The sequence below is a fragment of the Rhea americana genome, unplaced genomic scaffold, assembly GCF_003343005.1.
Source record: "Rhea americana isolate MKP2758 unplaced genomic scaffold, rheAme1 scaffold_13, whole genome shotgun sequence".
In the NCBI taxonomy this organism is placed as follows: Eukaryota; Metazoa; Chordata; class Aves; order Rheiformes; family Rheidae; genus Rhea; species Rhea americana.
In genome coordinates, this window is record NW_028185372.1 from 3106873 (window position 1) to 3127835 (window position 20963).

General features: G+C 34.3%; 1 protein-coding gene across 2 annotated transcripts in view; it reads right to left on the reverse strand.

Moving 5' to 3' along the window:
• The window catches only part of RICTOR (RPTOR independent companion of MTOR complex 2), a 70943-nt gene that overhangs the window by 23585 nt on the left and 26395 nt on the right, over window positions 1-20963 (reverse strand). For both annotated transcript variants that reach the window (XM_085326354.1, XM_085326353.1), the window contains 13 exons: window positions 19739-19806; window positions 17264-17346; window positions 15715-15802; window positions 14645-14735; window positions 14457-14523; window positions 14274-14354; window positions 12037-12137; window positions 9550-9712; window positions 9069-9170; window positions 6603-6649; window positions 4215-4350; window positions 3434-3633; window positions 2354-2480 (listed from right to left, as the gene is read on the reverse strand). In XM_085326354.1, the coding sequence (XP_085182480.1) occupies window positions 2354-2480; window positions 3434-3633; window positions 4215-4350; window positions 6603-6649; window positions 9069-9170; window positions 9550-9712; window positions 12037-12137; window positions 14274-14354; window positions 14457-14523; window positions 14645-14735; window positions 15715-15802; window positions 17264-17346; window positions 19739-19806 (1354 nt within the window). The remainder of the gene's footprint in view (window positions 1-2353; window positions 2481-3433; window positions 3634-4214; window positions 4351-6602; window positions 6650-9068; window positions 9171-9549; window positions 9713-12036; window positions 12138-14273; window positions 14355-14456; window positions 14524-14644; window positions 14736-15714; window positions 15803-17263; window positions 17347-19738; window positions 19807-20963) is intronic.

Sequence of the window (20963 nt, forward strand, 5' to 3'; positions counted from 1 at the left end):
CTGCTGTTGACATAGTCCATTCTCTTTGTGGTTTTCTCCTTTAGATCAAAGTTACAAGATATTTCCTCATGAATTCTAAGAATCCCAAGCAGGTTAACTAGCTCAGGAAACAAAATGTCCTGAAACAGTTTTATCCACCCCATAGCATTCAAGAGATACCATATAGGAAATCAAGCTCTACGTTTTATTTTCAAATAAGTTCAAGTAGTGCCTTTTCCTTCTTTTCTGTTACCCTGATAGTAAAAGATTCATATACATTTCTGATAAACAAAGCAGCTTTCATTTTTTTGGTATTTCTTAAATTTGTTATTTTAAATTTCTTCGTTAATATTAACAGGATTCTCATGGTACTGCAGGGTACAGAATCAGAGTGCAATTCATCCACTGCAACTAGATGCGGTATTAAAATCTAGCTAGTAGTTAAGTTGCAACAGATCTCAGCCTGGAGAWCTCTACTGTTAAGAGATCTACTACAGTTGATGTCGCAACTAGTGCTGATACGTAGGACTGTTGACCCAAATCAGTAAAAGCCAGGCTACACTTTCACTTAGAGAATCAGTCAGCATTAGGTGCTTGAGGCAACATATCATAATTATTTCTATCCTTGTATTTCAAAATATTGCTCAAACTAACTGCTGTCTGTAATCCCAGATGCTTCTCTAAGCAACACTCCTAGATCCACACATCAAATGCGAGACTTAGAAAAATGAAACATTAGAACTCAGAAGCCATACCACATACTGAGACCTTAAAACATCACAGACATGACAAAGTATCAGTGTGTCTGGCAAGGAACATCTCTACCTTTAATTACTTCGGTTTGAGCTGTAAAATTTGGGTTCCTAAGTTCCTGAACCTGCAGAATGTCTCTTAACTTTTTCTATAGACTTCATCTGTTAAGGGTTGGCACTAAATACCATTATTAAAAATCTTTAGATCATGATCTACGATCCTTTTCAGAATATTGAACTGGCTGGCACTGAAGTCGGTAAATCTGGGGGCTCTACAGAGTGCTGGAGAACGAAGCCCATCTCACTTCTATCCAAAAGACAAGAAGTGTTTGCTACTCATTGCTCATACGGCTGAGCTGCACATAGTCCTACTATAGGTTTTGAAGAAATTATTACAGCATGCCTAGAGTTATTTCTAATTGTTCATTGGTTGCATTTGAAAGCAATGAAATGCTGGTGTGCTGATTTCCCTTGTATAGCCTCTTACGAGAGAAAAAATTGCTCGTGGTATCTATTGACACAACAGAAACAGTTAAATTAAGTGTCACTATGTAAACTGCTCTTAACTGGCAATCACCTAACAGCAGCTTAGAAGCTAATATATACAGACATGTGTCCTCACTATGTGTTATTTTCTATTTGCCTGCTCAAACAAGGCATATCACACCTATGGAGAAAGAACGCCAAAAAAATATTTAAAAGTTTAGTCAGTACAGAATTTCACCCACACTGAAAGAAGAGTCATTCTTTCAACTCCAACTATCTCCATTACTTTCAGACTCTTTATGCTGTAACAATCATTACATTCTTAGTAGCTTCAGAGAAATAGGCTTGATTTTCTCCCCTTCTCCTCTTCCCAAATAGAGGCATATTTAAAGCTAGTGTCTACTTTATGTCTTCTTGCATTCACTCTAGTATATATTCTGCCTCGTTCAGTTGAGGGAGGAATAGCTATCCCCATATTACTGAAAATCTTTTTCCCAGCTAGATGGCAACTTATTTCTAATTCATCTGACATCAATGCTTGCTTGCCTACTACATAATACCTGAATGATTTCTCTTTTCTTAAAGGTTCAGTAGCTTCCTTTCCTGTGGCTACATAGGTTTTGTATTTTTCGTACGTACCACCTCTGATTCAGAAGCACCAATCGCAATGCCTGTTTCCCCTCATTCTAAGAACTACAGCTTCTCCTGAGTCTTAATCATTATCAGAACAGTATCTATCACTACAAGGTATATTAATGTTAGAAACACACATTCTTCTTGTGAAAGCAATGCCCTCACTACTGATTTAGGATGTCTACGAATCTAGAAAATAACATTATACTTAGTTTACATTTAGTGCATGCAAATGCATTTACATTCGGTGCATGCATTTAAAGACCTTAACCCCTCACATATATAACAGAAACCTATTTGAATGACARTGTCTTGAGCACAAATGCAATACAAGGTGTAAAGACCACAACAAGTTCTAAAGCTGCATGAGTAGGAGTTTCATTTCTCTAAATACAAAAATAAAAGCYTAAGTATTACATATTTTCGAAATAAAATCACACATCTTGAACAAAATTCATGTCTAATTGCAAATAGCCATGGAATGTAAATTGATTGGAACTTACATCAGTAGCTGCTGTTAGGATTTTAGAAAGGATGACTCTTGCTAACCCATCTCTGCTGTAATCCAAACTAGAAACAGTCAGTTTTAATAAGTGATCCTGGTTCTTCAAAGAACAAAGATTAAGAAGACTGTGTGGGAGGGAAAAAGAAAATATTAGTATTTGAATCCATTCATTATTTATTCAATCAACAATTTAAATTTAAAAGGAAGTATTCTGAATTAGCCTTGTATTTTTATAAATGCAGAGGAACACAAAATAAATTCTCATGTAAAATGGAGTGACTTAGGGAGAGTAGAATAATACCCTGAACAGTAAGGGCAGTAGGGAACAGGACATCCAAACTAACATTCCTTAAAACTGTAACAATTTTGATGAGAAGATTGAATTAGTGTTTATGAATACAAAAATAAATGCTCATGAAGCTTTGTAAACATTTCTTCCCTGTAAAGCATTGTGTGTAGAGCTTGACATAGCTTAGCCATATTAACAGTCCAAATTTAATTCAAAAATGATTTGTTCTGTAGCCAGTAAAAAAAAAAATCTGCATTCTGATAAGCAATGCAAATGGCATTAAAAAAATGGAGTACTTCAGTAAACCATAATTTTTTTTCTTAAAACTTACTTTATTTAAAATAAACAAGAATTGGAAACAGGTACTCAAATTTTCAGCCATTTTACTCTTAAAGCATAGTATTGGAACAAAGTTTTGAACTCTAGAGCTTCACTTAAATATATTGGACTGAAGTTTAGATACAACACACCGTCATATTTCACACATAGGATGATACCTGCCAGTTTCTTGTATTTCAGTAAAATACCATCCTCCCTGATACTGATTTCCATCAGTTAGGTGGAAAACAGAAAGAATTTAGCTACAGAAAAGATATAGATGTTTGTGTCACAAAAGRCTAAAAAAAGCTCTTCAAATGAGGAAAAAAAAAAAAACTAGTAACCTCCAGTTCAAAATTAACAGGATTAAAAATTTTTCATCTTTATAGAGAGTGATCCTTTCGCACAGTTTACAAGTTTTATAAGGATTAATACCTGTAAGCACAATTCAAACTGAAGAACAACACTCACCACTGAAACACATTACATTTTTCAAGCATTTTCACTCCATGAGGGTGACAAGACAGAGTACCAAAAAACAAAAAGTAGTGCTGACTAAGGGTATTTAGTAACCCATTATTTTGGAGACTACGTTCAGGTTTCATTCCTGACGACGAATTGAGCCAATGTACAATATCTTTAACCAATTCCTCCAGGTAACTTTGTCCATCCTAAAAAAAAAAAAAAAAAAAATGTAATAGCATTTACTGGTAGTAGCACTGGATCCCTTTTCTTTATTGAACCACATTCTTGAAAGTTTCTCTAAATGTACAAACACAAAGATGCAAAACAAGTGCTGGCTGACAAACAGTACTCAAAATAATGAAAAAGGCTCAAGGCAAATAAAATGAGTTTAGCTTGCAGACATCTTAGGACCCATTCTATTCTTTCTAAGGAAATGATTATTTAATGACATTTTGACCTCTGGTCTGAGGTATAAAAATCATTATTACAGGAGAAAAAAAGAAGAGGCAGGGAGGGAGGATGGATATACATAGCAAAAATAAGTTATAGTTAATAAAATTGTACTTACTATAAAACCCCTCTTTAAACATGGCAGCCTCCCTAGTCTCTCACTTCRATACTTTAGGATTTTAAGCTCTATTTCTTAATTATGCTGATCATTTAAGTTTAACATTTGAAGTTTTACTACAGAAGTCTTTTTTAAAATTAAGATTTTTCTTTAAGTGGCATGCAGCAGCATGCAGCATTACTAATTCTATCTCCAGTATTGCAGCTGAAAACTTCTCACCTCTTCTGATTCAAGAAGAAATTCAGTGAACTGACAACCCACCACAGTGAGCTGCTTAGCCTTAGCATAGTCCAGATCCAGGTTGGCATACAGTTTACTGCTAGGCTTGTAAAAATACAGCAGTCTCCTTACAAACCTACAAGAAGTAAAAGAGAAGTTGTTATTTTTCATTAAGATAAGGAATCCCTAACAGTATAAAATGATGCTGGTACAAAAGATGTTTTATCAGTAAATTAGGTCACTGTAAATAATTTTCAAAGTTAGAAGACTTCAGAAATGCAGCTGTGCTGTGTGTTATAAAGGCTTTCCTATGCCATGATTTGAAACACGCAAAGGAACCCAAGACCTCTATGCTCTTAGAAGCCATACCTTCCTTCTCATTCTTCTGCTTCTAATTCATTCTGTTATAATTCATCCTGTGATGAGTTTCAGAGACTATACTGTCTAGGCTTAAAAAGAGCATTATTTTGGAGATTGTTACTGTGGAAAATACATTTTCATGTTCTACCAGGAAAAGGTCATATTTTATTTTAGTAACAGCATTTTCATTCACCTGATCTAAGCAGTTTGACAACAAGATGACTGCAAACACAGTCACACTCACTCACACATTTTGATAACACATTGAGCAATATGGCTTGAATTTTGTACTGCAGAAGTATATCTTCAGTACAGGGATTTCTCCCCTCCCTCAATTCTTAACCAAAAAATAAACACAGGCTTGCTTTAAAAAACAAAATCTATATAAAGGCTAAAGTAATAAGAAAGCCTAACTAAAGCACTGCTTTTGTTAGAAAAAGCAGTAAGAGTAGGCCACTATCCAAGTCCAAACACAGGACCAACTTAAAGGCTAGTTAAATCACTGAAGACTTGTTTAGATTTTGTCAAATGAAAAATATTTGAGTTTTTAGTAAATATATGCATTATATACTTTGGCATATTTATATTTGTGTGAGTATATATATATTTGCACATATGTGCATATATAGTGATGCATATATACACACCCATGTACCTGCATACCCCTTCATAACTGCATCTCATAAAAATTAAGGAAGGCTARAAATAACTAGTTGTCCTTTGAGTTAATTGGTATTAAGACCTGTACTAAGAGTATCTGGAATTTGACTTCTACAGCCATAAGATCATAAACAAAGACACTAACAATAAAAATAACCAATGGAAGCACAAAATAAAATACATATTTTGCATTTCAAAAGAACACAAAAAAAAAAGGCTGCAAAACATTTTGTGGTCAGAGATAACTGGGGTTTCATTTGTCATAATTAAACAGGAGCATATCACAGCCTAAAATGCAGGTTGCATTAAAGCATGCAACCTGCAATCTGCTGTATACTGATCGAATCCTAGGTTTTCAAAGTTTATTTAGCATTAAATCATTTAGCCACTGAACAACGCTTGTGTACAAAACCAAGAAGTAAYGTGCATGCGTGTAAGTGTGTGTGCACATGTGCATCACAGCCAGGTTTGCAGATGTTCCTTTAGAGAAGCAATGTTATAAATCAGAGAATTTGGAAAATAATCCTTAACAGTATAGTACGGATTAGCAGTTAATGATTAGATAAGGAAAAAAAACAAGAAAAAAATGCAAAATTAAATTATGACTATGATTACAATGGGACCATCACTTATGCTGGGAACACTGTATAGAAGTAACCTGATTACTTTTTAGTGAAAATTTAAGATGGAGCAGCGTGGAGCCTTTCAGGGTATATTTTAGTTTTATTTTTTTTTCCTCACAAATTCAGAGAAATAGCTTTCCATGCCTACAAACTACTCTTCAAAATAATCAGATCAGTTTCCCAAAATGCATGTTAAAAGTCACATCCAAGAACTAATTATCACAAATGCACAAAAATGGAAAAATGCTGTAATATTAAGAGATGTGAAAGGAACCAAAGTTGTTTTTGTTTGCTTTTCCAAATCACATGTGCTTCCCTCACCATTAACTGCAACTAGAAATATCATTTTTCTTTTTTTTTTTTTTAATACCAGTTATAACTGTGTAGCTTTACAGCTATGAACCTGATAACATTTGGCAAATGTTAATATGAAACACTAATATATGAAATATTGAAGACATAAAACTTTAGAAGGTTTAAAATAGAGTGTTTGCAAAGCTGATATGATTCTTGTTTAGGGAACAGATATATTGGTATCTGTGCAAAGAAAAAACCCACTAAATCTTAAAGACCTGTTTATTTAAAGCAAATATTGCAACCTAGTTATCTAAAATTTCATTTTTACTGTTTATCAATATATTAAGTTTTAGAAACGTGACATATCCAAGGAAGAGTTTATTGCAATATTAAAAACCAGTTGTTCCAAATTTCTTTCTTCAAAGGACATCTATGTAATTTTACATACCTGTGCAATTGTTCATCTTTATAGTTCCTTAGATTTACATTTGGCCACTAGAAAAACAGCAAATATAGCATTATATGAAACTTGTACATCAGTCCTTGATTAGTCACTAAAATTTACTCATTTCTACTGTAGTTAAATTCACCTAATAATTAGAAGTATAAGTTCTCTTGTCTTTAATATTACCTATAAAAATTATTTTATTGAAAAGCCCACACTCTTCTTGCTCCAAGAATTGTTTTATTTTTTCTAGAGGACAGGGAGTGCTGGGTACATGCTATGCGTACACAACCACAATTCTAATGAAAATAGCAAACTATGACATGCTAATGAAAAATAAACAATTTTGTTCAGTTTCTCTCCTGCAAACACAAAGCAAAATTTAATATTCATATGAAAGGGAAATTGTTGCTCGTTTTCACTATTAATCAGGTTAGTTTCGAAATACTCATTATTCTGTTACAGCTCACTTAAATATTGCTTATAAAAATGCTATTTAAGTTCTTCTGTTGACACTTTGAAAGATGTTTCAAATAAGATCAAATAAACCTATGCCAGATGTATCTGGATCTATCCTTTCTCCATACTAAGTTTTTCTGTTTTTACAGCTGTTATCATTATGGCTTCGGATTTATTTTTTTTGCTACTAGTAAGTATCTTCTTTGAAGCAGTGGAAAAGAGTGCATCAAACATCTTTCTTTTCTACCTAAGCAATACAGTTCTACATTGCAAATTGGTATACAAGTATTCTGAGACAGGTAGGCAACAGCTAACGTTGTAAGGCCGACCAGACCGATAACACTGAATCCACGTGACAGCGTATGAGGCTCTACTGTCGACAGCCAGTAGACAAAGTGAATCCCTCCATCCCGACCACTGCCACTTTTGCTGCTTTTCTTGCAGCTTAGACAGCAARTTGAGCAAGTAAAAAAAGGCTGTATATGACCAAACAAGACGTAAAGTAGCAAGGTGGCAGGAAAGCTAGYGGTCCATGGCCATAAGGCTGTGACTGAGAAACAGTAGAAGATACTGTGTCACATGAGATAATGAAGCCCGAACATCAGAATCTGGATCCTGCTCATTCTGGGGCTAAAGATGGACCACTCTGATAAACTGTACAACATCAACATGCACTGAGATAATGTTAACAGGAAAGGAAGTGGTTAGACTTTAACCGGAAAGCACAAGAACTTCTCATTCTGAAAGACAGAAGTCTCTCATTTCGAGACATTTAAAACTGTTTGACAGGTCACTAGAAAACTTATGCAGCAATATCTGACATATCGCAGAAACTGACAGCTTGAAAAGCTAGAAGCTTTTCTATTTCTAGATTTCATAAAAGGGAAAAAGAATCTCTTAATGGTCAATTATGTAAAATATCCATTGTCAAAGTCCTATACAGATTAGCTGTGAGATTCTGAAGTGTAGTTTCTTGATAATGTATTTAATCAAAAGTAGAAGTATCCATGATTAATGTAAATCTAGTAATAATAATGCAAAAAGTCTAAAAGTAAGTGAAATTTGGTAGAGAAAGTAGTTAATGTCATAAACCTGTTTATCCATTTATACTAGACAAATTCTTCTCTTCAAGTTTATTARGCCTTAAGAAAACATATACGGAAATATATTTCTCTACACAACTTTATATAATCTTATGTCTGTCACCATAAATCCCTTCTGTACTCTATCATCTTTATAATACTGAAGAATATAGTAAGGAAAAATTGTTTGTGGGCAACAATAGGAGGATAGTTTTGATGTACAGAATAACAGAAGCTCAGATGATCTAAGATTATTCTGAATATTAACTGATAATAAATCTTGCTGCAAAAAAAAAAAAAAAGACAGTCCTCTAAAAGTGATGAAATGAGCGAAGCTGATGCCCTCCCTTTTGGAGATATTTCCAGTTATTAAGTATTTTATGAAAACAAATTCATTTTTGTAATGAACTTGATGTAACAGACTACTCGTATTAGTTCTACACATATACAGTGAGATTGCATACTGTCAAGTTTTCAAACAAGGCTCTGTATCCCAAGTCTGATCTATAACCCACTTCCAACCTTACTCTTCAATTTGCATTATATAATAGAAAAGAAAAATCCAATCTGCTACGAAACTGAATGAGAAAGTATTCCTATCTAGTTTGAAGCAAAGTCTAACACAACAGGCAACTTTAAAATCATTGCATCTCACTTTATAAGTGAGTGTGTGCGAATGTCTAAAATGTTATATACAACTATTTAAGCTCATTAAGAAATCTGTCAGTTTAACAGTGTATTTGTGTGTGCAGTTAAGGGGTTGCATATGATTGATAAAATCCATGACATCCTAATTTTCTGAAATAAAACAAATTACATGGTGTAATATTGTGTTAGCATTAGAAAGTCAAAGCTCACATGTGAAATGGACACAGTTGTTTTTTCAAACAATTTCATAAAACTAGAATCATGTACTTTCTTTGCTCACCTTCAATATGGTCCCTATCAGATTCCAATTCCACTCAAGATTCTCTTTATGATTAAGAACCTGGCTGTCTCGAAGATTCATTACAAGAGCTTCTTCTGTGTCCTGTAATACAGGCATGAAAAACTATAGTAAGCTTCCTTGCATCATTTTTCAGTCTTGTCACTGGATATTTTGCTCAGGTAACGATCACTGAAAGGCCTTTTGCATTTGAGAGTGCATGATTTTGGTACTGCCATCATAATCTAGCAGTAAGAGATTACTATTGAGCCCAGAAAGCATTAAAAACCATCATAATTTCAAATTCTACAAAGTTCAGTCCACATGTAGTTAGAAAACAAATTAAATGAAAAAAAAAATCTACAAAGGAATCACAAATGACTGAATTAAAGAAAGCAAAGATGAGAAGGAAGGGGAAAAAAAAGCACAAAATCTCTAAAATACAAAGTGAAACTGAAGTTTGAAAAATCAGTAATGGTAATACCTTTAAAATAAAGATGTCTTTCTGCACACGGTATTGATCCCTTTTCTGGTGGGTTGAGATTGCTTTCTGAATAATATGGTCTAAGTGGAGGCTGTAAGGTTTAGGTCCTCTTTTCTTCATCTCATGAAAGCGTTTTAAGCAGTTGAGTGCAGCACTTGCTCGTCTAATAGAAAAATACCATATCAGTTTTGGACAATTGTTACCCAAACAAAGAACACCACTGCTAAATCTTGAGTTAAACAAGCATAGCTCAATTCATAAAAAAGAAGCAATTCTGAAGAAAGAAAGGGGGGGGGAATACTGGTATCTTTCAGACTTCATAGGTGAAAGGATTGCAAAATTTAAGCTGAAGAAGTATTTGTAAGATGTCACAGCAGATCAAGTTGTGCTGTGAAGTTCAGGGGGCTAGCTTCAGCTCCAAGTAACAGAGTACTTCACTTAACTTCCTTTTTCTAGAGGGTAGTGAGGGTATATTCTATTCTCCACGATTTATATGCAAACAGCAGAGTGATAGCACATAAGTTTTCCCAGAAAAAGACAGGATGTGATAGAAAAGACATTGGACAATGACAGAACCAGTTACTCACAAAACAGTGCGAGTAGAAAACTGCTGAGCAAGTAAGAATGTCTGAAAATGAAGACCTAAGTCTACCTTTATTCTCCATGAAGGCAGGATATTTTTAAAATGCTTCAGAACAAGAGTTCACATAGGATACAGAAACTTTTTTATCTTACTTTACATATTTTCAAACAAATATCTGAATTTGGTCACTCATCTAAATTACAAGTTTAATCAGTAACAGGGCTTACAGTTTTTCTGAGTACGAGACAAAGCAGAGCACAGACCAAATCCTATATTTGGAAATATAACACATACATCTACAAAATCTTAAAAAAAAAAAAAAACCCAAGACATCTGCTAAGTACCTAAGACCTGTCCAGAAATGCCAAAAAGCAAAGAAAGAAATAATTGCAAGGAACACACAAACGTATCCCTTCTGCCCTTCAACCTTCCTCTCCTCCCACAGCTTTGACCAAGTGTAACACCATATGAAGAAAGTTATCAGATAGAAAATCACTTTGTTCCACTAATTACTTAGAAAGAAAAAAATGGTTTGACCAAAGTTTATATGAAATTTCTTTTCATTATACTACATTCAGCATATTTTTATATTAATATTCACTATTAGAAGACTTTTTGACATTACTGACACAATCTTTTGCAGCAGAGAGAGGCTTGCACTGTGGTTTAAGCCCAATAAATTGAGATATTTGCCTAGAAAGTAATAAGGCTTTGTAAGATAATTGTGTTTTCACATATCATAAAGTCTTATAGTTCCATGGAACTTTTTCACAATTAAAAAACAGGGAATACCAGAAAGTTTCTGGGAAGCAATCCACAACCAGCATTTATGAACTTGTAATAGCAGTTTGAAAAGAATTCTGTAATTTATCACTTAACATAGCAAAAGACAAACATATGAAGTTATAACTCTTTATCAGAATACTGATTTGACAAGCTACATACATCAGGAATGGCAAGAGTAATGCTCTGATCCACCAGAACATTTTATATAATTTACTATTAGAAAAAATAATTTTTTAAGCTTCAAGATTCATTTTTTCCTAGTTCAGAGAGGAATAAAAAGTTAATCATGTGTTTCAAGTCAGATGTTTGATTACCTTGGAGTGCCACACAGTTGTTCTTAATGACGCTAAACAACATGTTCAGTGCATACTCCATACTGAAGCAGCAAGTTATTTTAAAAAAAAAATCTTTGTTCATACATGCTTGTGTTTAAATGAAATTGAAAGGAACATACTGAAATTTTAATGAAAGCTTCAAACAAAAGCATATGGAAATTTTAGTGTAATTGCTATTGTTACAGTGACCATTTTCTATAGAGGAAAAAAGCATTTAAGAAAGAGCCCCACGYCAACAGTACATTTTTGTTCTCACACTAATAACGATTCCTTAGTTTGGCCAACTACTATATAATTAGCTATAGATAAACAACAATTGAAAAAATTTTAGCATAGCCATTCCTAGTTTACAAAGCTTAGTTGTGGCAAATAAGCCAGCTGAACCAGTAGAGAGGTACAACACAGAATGTATTTCAGATGTTGCTTGATCAAAYAATAGCTTACTGAAAAATTGTGTGTAAAAAACAAACCAGAAAACTAGCAATATATGCAAAATATGTTCTGAAACCTACCACCAAAACTTCCTTTCTGTATTTCTAAGTCTCAGAATCATTACCATAAATATAATGCATTTTTGGAATCATGCACTGGAAATGACATTTCTTTAACAAATGTCAAAGAGCTTTTCCAAATGCACTCCTCCTGCAATAAAGATAGCAGTGGTTTCAACCACCAAGGAACGGGTAATGTATGTTTTAACTCAACTGCAGCACATACATATCATAGGGAGAAGGAAAGGATGTGTACGTATTTTAATTTCTAAGTATAATTTAGCATTCTTACAGTCTTTTCTCTTTCACAATGTCAAAAGATGCTGCCATATTCATTAGCGTTGGTAAGCAGTGCAGGTGATGGCTATGAGAATGAGGAAGGATTGTGTTTGCCTAAAAAACAAAGAAACAAAAACAAAATCCCAAAAGAACAGAATAAGTTATTACAACATTTTTAGCCATCTCTAAGAATCAGTATTTGAAGAGATGCACAATCTCTTTTTGTAAAACATGAGCAATAATCACACACAAGATTTAAAACACTTGCTCAAAGTAATCAGTCTGAAATACAATTGAAAAAGTAATTTAAGAACTTAAGACAGACTTAGCATGAGAGCCTCCTAACTAAAACCAGTCAATGCAAAAATTAAAGGGGCAGCATGCAATAGCATGCAAAGCATTATTGAATAAAACAAATGCAAAAATAGCAAATATAATTYCTATTGTATTCAGTTGCAGTCATCCTTATGTATACAGAGGTACTAAAAAGCATAATAAAAATACAAAAATTTACATTAATGATGTTCATCTAATATGTTCAACTACCAATGATTCTGCACAGAAAAACATTCTTGTGAATATCTGATTAACTCATTCACATAACTTCATAAGTGAACAGACATTTAATTGGTTTTATTTTGGAAAACAGGTAATTGTGCAAATATATTTGAAAACTATAAAGAACAGAGAGATTAAAGTAATTTTTTCTTCATCTTTGTTAAAACTAAAATCAAAGTATACATATTTGTTCAACATTTCGAAAAACAGTCTCATCTCAGACTATGGAATTATCTCTTCACAAAACAGAAAGTGTACTATGCTTGCAGTCAAAAAAGTCAGTGCTGCATTTAGTCACTCTCTTACAAAAGCATCMCAAAACCCAAAGACAATGTACCTTAATGAAGATCTCACTTTTAAACTACACAGCTGACTAAATACTCAAGAAATTCCGCCAATTGTTTACAGAAAAATCACTGAAGAGATTAAGAAAATTGCAAGTAATCACAGAGATTAAAGAATAAATTGCTTGCTTGTTTCAACCCACACTGGTGAGGCAAGATGTGATAACTTACTAGTAATAAAAAAAAAAAATGCTATTCAAAGTTGTGGCCCAGTTTTTTGGCGTACGAAGAACAGAACTGAAATGTGTCTAAAGTTTGAAGACATGCACTATGTCTGATAATTCTGCTCATAAAAACTGAAATCTAGAACAAAGCTGCATTTCATGACCTTATCTTCTCTTAGAAAGCAGCATGTTTAATAAAAAATAAAAACAAACAAACAAAAATGACTAATCAAAGTGCTCTTCTGTAAGCACTTCACATCCTTGAGAAAGTGTTTAAAAGAACTATTCATAAGAAAGGTAAGTTATACCACTTCACACCAGGAGCTCCTCAGCAGGCTGAAGGTAGCACTGGAATGTGTACATATGGTAACAATAAAATCACCTCTATACTATAATAATTTAAGTTATTTTCAGAAGTTCTGCTCTTCAATCAGCTTGCTTCCACTTCTATTTTGAGTAGGCTACAACAATCACAGTAAGATAAATAGAATGGAATGAACTTAAAATTTCCTCTCATCTTCAGCTGCTGAAATGAGAATAAACCCTATCAGTATGGACTGGTAAAGACTTTAACCTTGTGGGGATGCTGCATAAAAGAAGAAAAGCTACTGTAAAAGCTAAGTTAGAGAGAAAGAAGAGGCAGGTAATGAGGTATCTCCAGCTCCTCTGTGCTATGTAAGAGCTGCCAACAGCACTACTGAAAAACTGTTCCATCAAGTTGGAGTTGTCTGGATAAATAATATGAAATGCCCCAGCAAAAAAAAAAAYCTTCTAGCCTGCTAAGCAGAAAGCTTAATGCATTGCCACAAGGCTGCTAACACTGAAAAAAAAGTAACAGTAGTCCTTCTTTTCCCAAACACAGTAACTGATGAGTGAGTTTGCATGATTAGCTTAAAACTACAGCTAGCTTCTGATGCAAGGAAAAGTGCTAGTGAGTTTGAGAGCTGGGGATTACCTTTAGGGCAGCAGAAGCCCCCTCCTTCAGTACTGCYTTTTTAGCTGAGTCATGCTATTTTTAGAATTTGTAGCATCCCATCATACATTTACAAGGTAACACATGATTCTTACAAAATAGGTGGGGATGCCTCCAGTTTGCAACAGAAAAATTCAAGGTTATAACAGGAAATATCAATTTACAATGATCTACTAATACTGCTTGTTCTAAGGAGAAAATCTCCACTCACCATATGCAAAAGTTCTCCTAAAAGGATAGTTGCTCTAACAGACACATGGTCATCGCTACTTGTAATCACTTCAACAAGACCCTTCAAAAGAGTTTTAAAAAAATACAATTATTTAATGAACATCTCTTAATTCTTATGGGAAAAAATAGCAAGCATCTACTCATACTTAAGGTCATCAATTACCTCTAGAAGCCCATTGGTAATAAAAGCTGAAAGGACTAAAGCCAAATAATTATCCATGAGGTCAGGCCTAAGGAGAAGAAATATGGAAACAGATTAGAAAGTATATTGCTCTTACTGTTTCTGCAAGACAACAATAATTACTTCATCAACACAAAAACCAGTTTAGATACTGTTTGTGAAATACACACCTTGACCTGGCTCGATGGGGTAATACAGTTTTAGCTTCAGCAGCTACAAAGCCATCAGAAAGTCTCCAGCAGTCCTGAAATCTGCTTGGATCTGTAATAAGAAAAATACGGACAACAGTAATATCACCCTGTATACATTGTATTTCATGCTGGTATTTTAACAGTCGTCAGTAGATAAATAGCCCTTACATCAACAATAACTCATTTCTGGTTTCAAATTGTAGCAAAATGTACATCAGAAGGTACCTCTGTAAGTTATTTAATCCATGCTCCTGTGCAAAGCAAGGCTAATTTTGAAGCTAGAACCACCAAAATAAAATTTCCACATTCATACACTCATTTAACTTAACAGAAAATATTTTAAAAMATATATCCATATATAGCAATTTAGCGAGTTTGCAACAAAGAATGATTTATTACAACTGCTGAATGATGATTAAGCTTTTTTAATAAATCAACCTTATGACAGAAATTTAAAACCAGACTTTGGAAAACAGAATTGCTGGAACATTTAAGGCTAAGGCTTATTCCTCTCCAGCTCGTGTCTTCTGTGARGCAAAAGATGATACTTTTTGGGTTGCAAAGGAGTAATTCTAAAAATAAAAGACTAACTTTGCTAAATATGAAGACACAAAACTCATGAGTTTGCCTTAGAAAAACTAAAAGTCTGCTGAAGTACAGTGGAGATAGCTAGTACATACACGGTATATAGAAACAGAGACCTTCTAATAATTTCTGTGACACAGCTCTAAATTCATGATCAAAGCATGCTAATTCATCGTAACATAATTAGTCTTCTGTAATTATTATGCTCCACAGCATATCTTGTATCAAACTTAAAACTGATGTAGTAAGGATGTCAGAAGAAAGTTAGACTTCCAGTAGTTTCATCTTCGATATCTAGTGGCAGATAAAGAACCTTAAAGAGGACCTGAGAACACCCAAAGAAATCAATGAAAAAACAGCTAGTATTGATATTATCTTCAGTACGGAGAAAATGGTCAAGGGTTCAAACCTGTAGAGTAAATGAATAGACCAAATGCTTTTGTGAACTAGTTCTAAATACTTACCTACACTGAGAAGTGCCTCAATGAACTCTTCAGCGACAACAGGGAGAGGAAGGCGAAATATATCATAAAGAACCTCAAGCAGACCTCGCTAGAAAATAAGAACAAAGGAGTCATTTTATAGACTTATAAAAGCAGTCTTTTTCCATTAAACTATTATAAATGTGAATACTGAAGTTCAGATTTTTATAAAATGTTAAAATTACTGTATTTGTTTTGTTTTTTAAGGGGTGGGAATATGTTTATTATAATACGAAGAAATCTGGAAAAGAGAAAGAGAAGGGCTTGCTTACTTCAGTGTGTTTTATTATCACTATAAATGCAACAGAAATTTCAGGTACTTAATTAAAAACTTTTTGAACTGATGAATTCAAAAGCACGGTTTCTCCCTAATTGATATTTTTCAACAACTGTGATCAAAATAGAACTCTCCACTCTTACTACATTTAGCAGATCTCCTCTAGCCATATGTTTTCTGTAAGCTTTCTATTTACAATACTACCAAAGAAAATCAAAACACAGCATCTTGGATGTCATTACTTTATACGTTACCACCACCACCACATAGCACACTATCAATGACTGCATAATTTCTACCATGAATGAGAGTGAAAGCACAGATTGCTCTTCCATACTTAATTAGGAAGCCCTGAGAGACGCTGACAATCACAGGATTACACAATATGCAAGTAAAAATCAAGTTAACGCAGAGTTGTGTACAAGAAATATAAATAATTTCATTGTCTTGTCTATCAAAGGTTATGAAACAAGATACTTGCAGATCTCCTGACTGAGCAGGTTTTTATAGGACAGTTACACAAGTTACTGCTGCTACTAACAACTTTTTAGTTTAGCCAGTTATTTGGAAGAAACGTTTTTTTCATTGCAGATTCAAACTCATCATAACTGCAGCTACTTTCTATCTGCTTTGACTTGTGGCCATTAATTCATTTATGTACTATTGATCCAGTCTGTCTCGGCAGATTGAAGACTTCCACTATACAAAGCATGAATGAGAAACTGCTGGAAGCTACTGAATTTTTTTCCTGGCAGTATCAGTTTCATGGTGCCTTAGTATTTTTAATTCCTTTTAAATCACAATGGAATTCTACAGAGCGAGGTCAAGATCTACGTAAAATAAAAAGAAACAAACTAAAAAAACCCAAAACTTAAACACTCATAGTTGACTTACAAGAGCTATTTCACTGTCATAACATTTGAGTATATGTCAATTTTTTAGTATGTATTTCTTCTTCTTATATAGCTACTTTTTCCCCCTCTTCTCCTCTCCCTCCTGTCAGACATGTAGAGTGAGCTTTTAGTCTCATTTTACAGATAAGGAGCTAGAAATAGAAAACACAAGCAACTTGCTTAAGCTCACACAGGAATTTTAGTGGTATTATAGGCTGGAACTTGAGGGTCAAGTAAACATCAGGCTAGTGGCCTCATAACTGGGATCTGTATTTAAACCACTACATTGTTAAAATTTTAAGAATGTATAATTAAAACATTCAATATTATTTGCATTTCAGATTAAGTATTTACCACCTACCCGTATTTCCATATTTGGTATACAAAGTACCCCAATCAGAGACTGGATCCCAGAATTCCCAGGCTTGCACAAGCTGATAATACCTAGAAAATATTAAGTACATAATATTCCCTCACCAAACAAAAGGCTTGAGATACATTGTTAAATTTGATTTTTACACAATATGTGTAAGCACAGATGACTAGAATGACTTAACCATAAATACTTCACCTTTCTAATGTCATCTCCTTTCTAATCAGTAGCGTATGTTTAACATAAAACTTTCATATAAAACTCTGTTCCTTCACTAATTACTTCCCCCTTCTATTGTAAATAGTWTTTTCAAGTTATCTGCAAACCCAAAATTTATATGGAAGAAATGGCTGGAAAAAAAAGGATAAAATTGTCAAGGAAAATAAAAGCTTAAACCTGAAAGATCTGCATAACTTTGGCAGAACTGTGAGCAGTTTCTGCAGCAAAAGTTGTATCTTAACCCAAACTATTTAGTTTCATTTAATCTAGAAGAATTCTAAACAATGAGTTTGAATATGCCTTGGAATAACATTCTTGTGTTCATTTTTATCATATTTTCCCAGATGAACAGGGCTCATCTCCAGAATAATCAACATAGTTAATTCTACTCTGTAGAAAATTTCAGAGACTCTCCTATACTTTGGTCCTTTCACAATATATTCTACTCAATTAGTTAAATACTTCTATATTAAAAGGGCAAACTCTCAATTTTTCTTAAATGATGCAGAATTCTGCCTGAAGCTAATGATTACACTGATTTTCAGTCTCAACTTGTGTGCAATCTGGCCAATAAAAATTATGGCTGCAAAGACAGTATCCTAGGTCTATTTCTCTGACCATTTCTCTTCACATCACAGAAGTTAAAACTTTCAGCAACATTCTATCCAGAAAACAAATTAATCAAAAATGCAATCTTAAATGAACAAAAAGATGCCAGGCTTGCACACGCATCTTACATTTTTAAATAAACTCAAATCTCCATTCTATTAATAAAGTACTGAATGATGGAAATTGGCTACTCATCCATTTGTTCTCACTAATGCTAATTTACCTAATGGAAAAGTCCCCAAGTTCGAAACTTCCATGTCACAAAACCTTATGATAAGCACATGTGGCCCACACACGTGAAGTATGTACGTTTCAAGTATGTTCCACAGTGCATCTCACAGGCCTTGTTTTCAAGAGGAACAGTCACATCTCAGTTGCAATGGAGGAATAGGTCAGGGTGCATGCAATCATTGCAGCGTGGACCAATTTCATCCATAAGGATATGATGGAACATGAGAATAAAGGACAGAGGAGTCAGCTCTAAGGAATAACCCAGTCTGGAGAATAAGAAGTAGGACACAGCAGATAGCATACAGGCAAAAACAAATCCCTCAGCTCTGTTTTTCCTATGTGTCTTTTGGGAAGGTCAACGCTAAGAACATTTTTACACTGAACATTTTTAAAATATTCATTTCTAATATAACAAGTAATATAAAAAGACAAAAAGGAAGAGAGCATAACATTGGAAGTACCAAGCTAAGTAACATTCCAAGACAACGGTTTCTTGAGTCACTTAAGCATTTTAGGCTTATGCTATCAGTTCCAAATGCCTGAATTAGGGAAGATGCAGCAATAGTCTTAATAGAAACTGCTTCTTAAAAGTTTCAGAGTAGTCACAAACYTTCTAAGTTTCCATCACAGTGAAGTGAGAATGCATGTGACGATATTTTTTGAAGGATATGTGAACGCTAAATTAAGCTTACTGATCATTTTCAGAACATTAAGAGATAAAGCAAGTAGTCTTACAAATGAGAAAAGCTTTCTATACAGTCTGCATCTTTCCTAAGGACAAGCTGTAAAAATTCTGCCCCAAAATTTTGGTAATGGTCCTACCAACTGATTTAATTTATTTTAAAGATGCCGACTTTACTGTGAAAGAATGAACAGTCCCTGAAGTAACAGCTCCATATCAAAGATTGCACTATTGCAAAAAAGATTTAGGAAAATGCAAAACACTTTTTCAATGAAGAAAAATCCAAAATTATGTCCATATTGGGATTTATCTTCAATTTCAGCACTTGGTAAAACAAGGTGCTAATGAAATTGCTCTGTTCATATCTCTTTGTGTAGAGAAATAAATCTATTTACAYCAGCAAAACAATTTCTAAGGCAAATACTTGCAATACTATGGTATTATCCACATTCTCTCACTCACCAAATGTCAACTACCATCAGAGGAACAACTGACACAGTATTCTATATAGACAGAGAAAGCTGCATCTTGTAAGTAGCAGAGTTAGTTAAAGCAAACTATTTATAAATCCTCCAATCAAAATACAGCTTAGTCCCAATTGTAGGAAGGTACTGATAGAAAACAGATTAAGAGGTACAGAATCTGTGCTTAAATAAACCATTCTTTTACTCTGAAAGGTGAACGTGCCTTCTAGTCATTCAACTTCAAACAAAAATTCTTACCTGCCCATGATCGAAATGCTGCCACTATTCCCATTTTACTAGCTAGGAACCGTGCTTCTCTGTCCTCCCTGTTATTAAAACACATGTCACAATACGTAGTTGTTACCATAAGACAGTGTTATCAGCACAGCAGTAGTTAACTGAGATTTTGGATGAAGAATGAAACTCAGAATAAGAAAAATTTTTAATGTGCCTATACTGCATATAACATTGCTGAGGCATATATACATACATATATATATATATACACACACACATACGTATATAAAAAATGGTAGGTATGTACACATCCTAAGTTTTTTTTTTTTTTTTTTTTAATAGTTACTTTTTCAGCAGAGTGTCTGTGGTAGGAGGATCATAAAGTAAACACCTGCAGTTGGTCAGATGAATCACTCAAGCTTCCATGGACAGAGTGACTTGAGTGGAGGCCAAAAGATTTGGACTTTGGTTCAGTTATCTAGACCTAAGCACTAATTGCCTTTTGATAACACAGAATCATAAAATTAATGTTGGAAGGGACCTCAGAAGATCTCTTAGCCTGAACTMCTGCACAATGCTGTTGTCCACTATGACACCAGACAGTGTTACTCAAGAGTTTTATCCAGTCGGGTCTTGCCCTGGGCAATCTGTTCCAGTGCCTGTCTTCSTTAGAATACTTTTCTTCTTAAATCCAGTTGAAACCTTTACTTTTCAATTAATTTTTGCTGTGTCTTGTCCTCCCACCTTGAAAAGCCTAGCTCCATCTTCTTGATAACCTCTTCACAGSTACTGAAAAAGGCTACTATTCTGTGCCCCTCCTATATCTTCTCTTCTCCAGGCTGAACAAAGCCTAATCCACTCAGTTTTTTCTCACAAGTCAAGTGCCCCAGCTACCTGATCACCTTTTTGGCCCTTTACTGAACTTCAAATCTCAAAATGTCTTTCTTGAGTTAGGAGGCCCAAAACAAGACACAGTGGTCTAGATGAGGTCTAACAAGTGCAAAGAGGACAATTGCTTCCCTCAGCCTGCTGGCTATGTTGCTTGTTAATACAGCCTGTTAATCTTTTTTTGCTGCTAAAGGTATACTGTTCATGAGAATTGCTCCCCAGCCAGTCAGACCCTCAAGTCCATTCGTTACTTGCCTCCAGATACAGCATGACCCATTAACCACTGCCCTGTGAGCCTGACCACCCAACTCCTGAACACAGAAGCAGCCCTAATGCAAACTCATCGTAGATGCCTAAA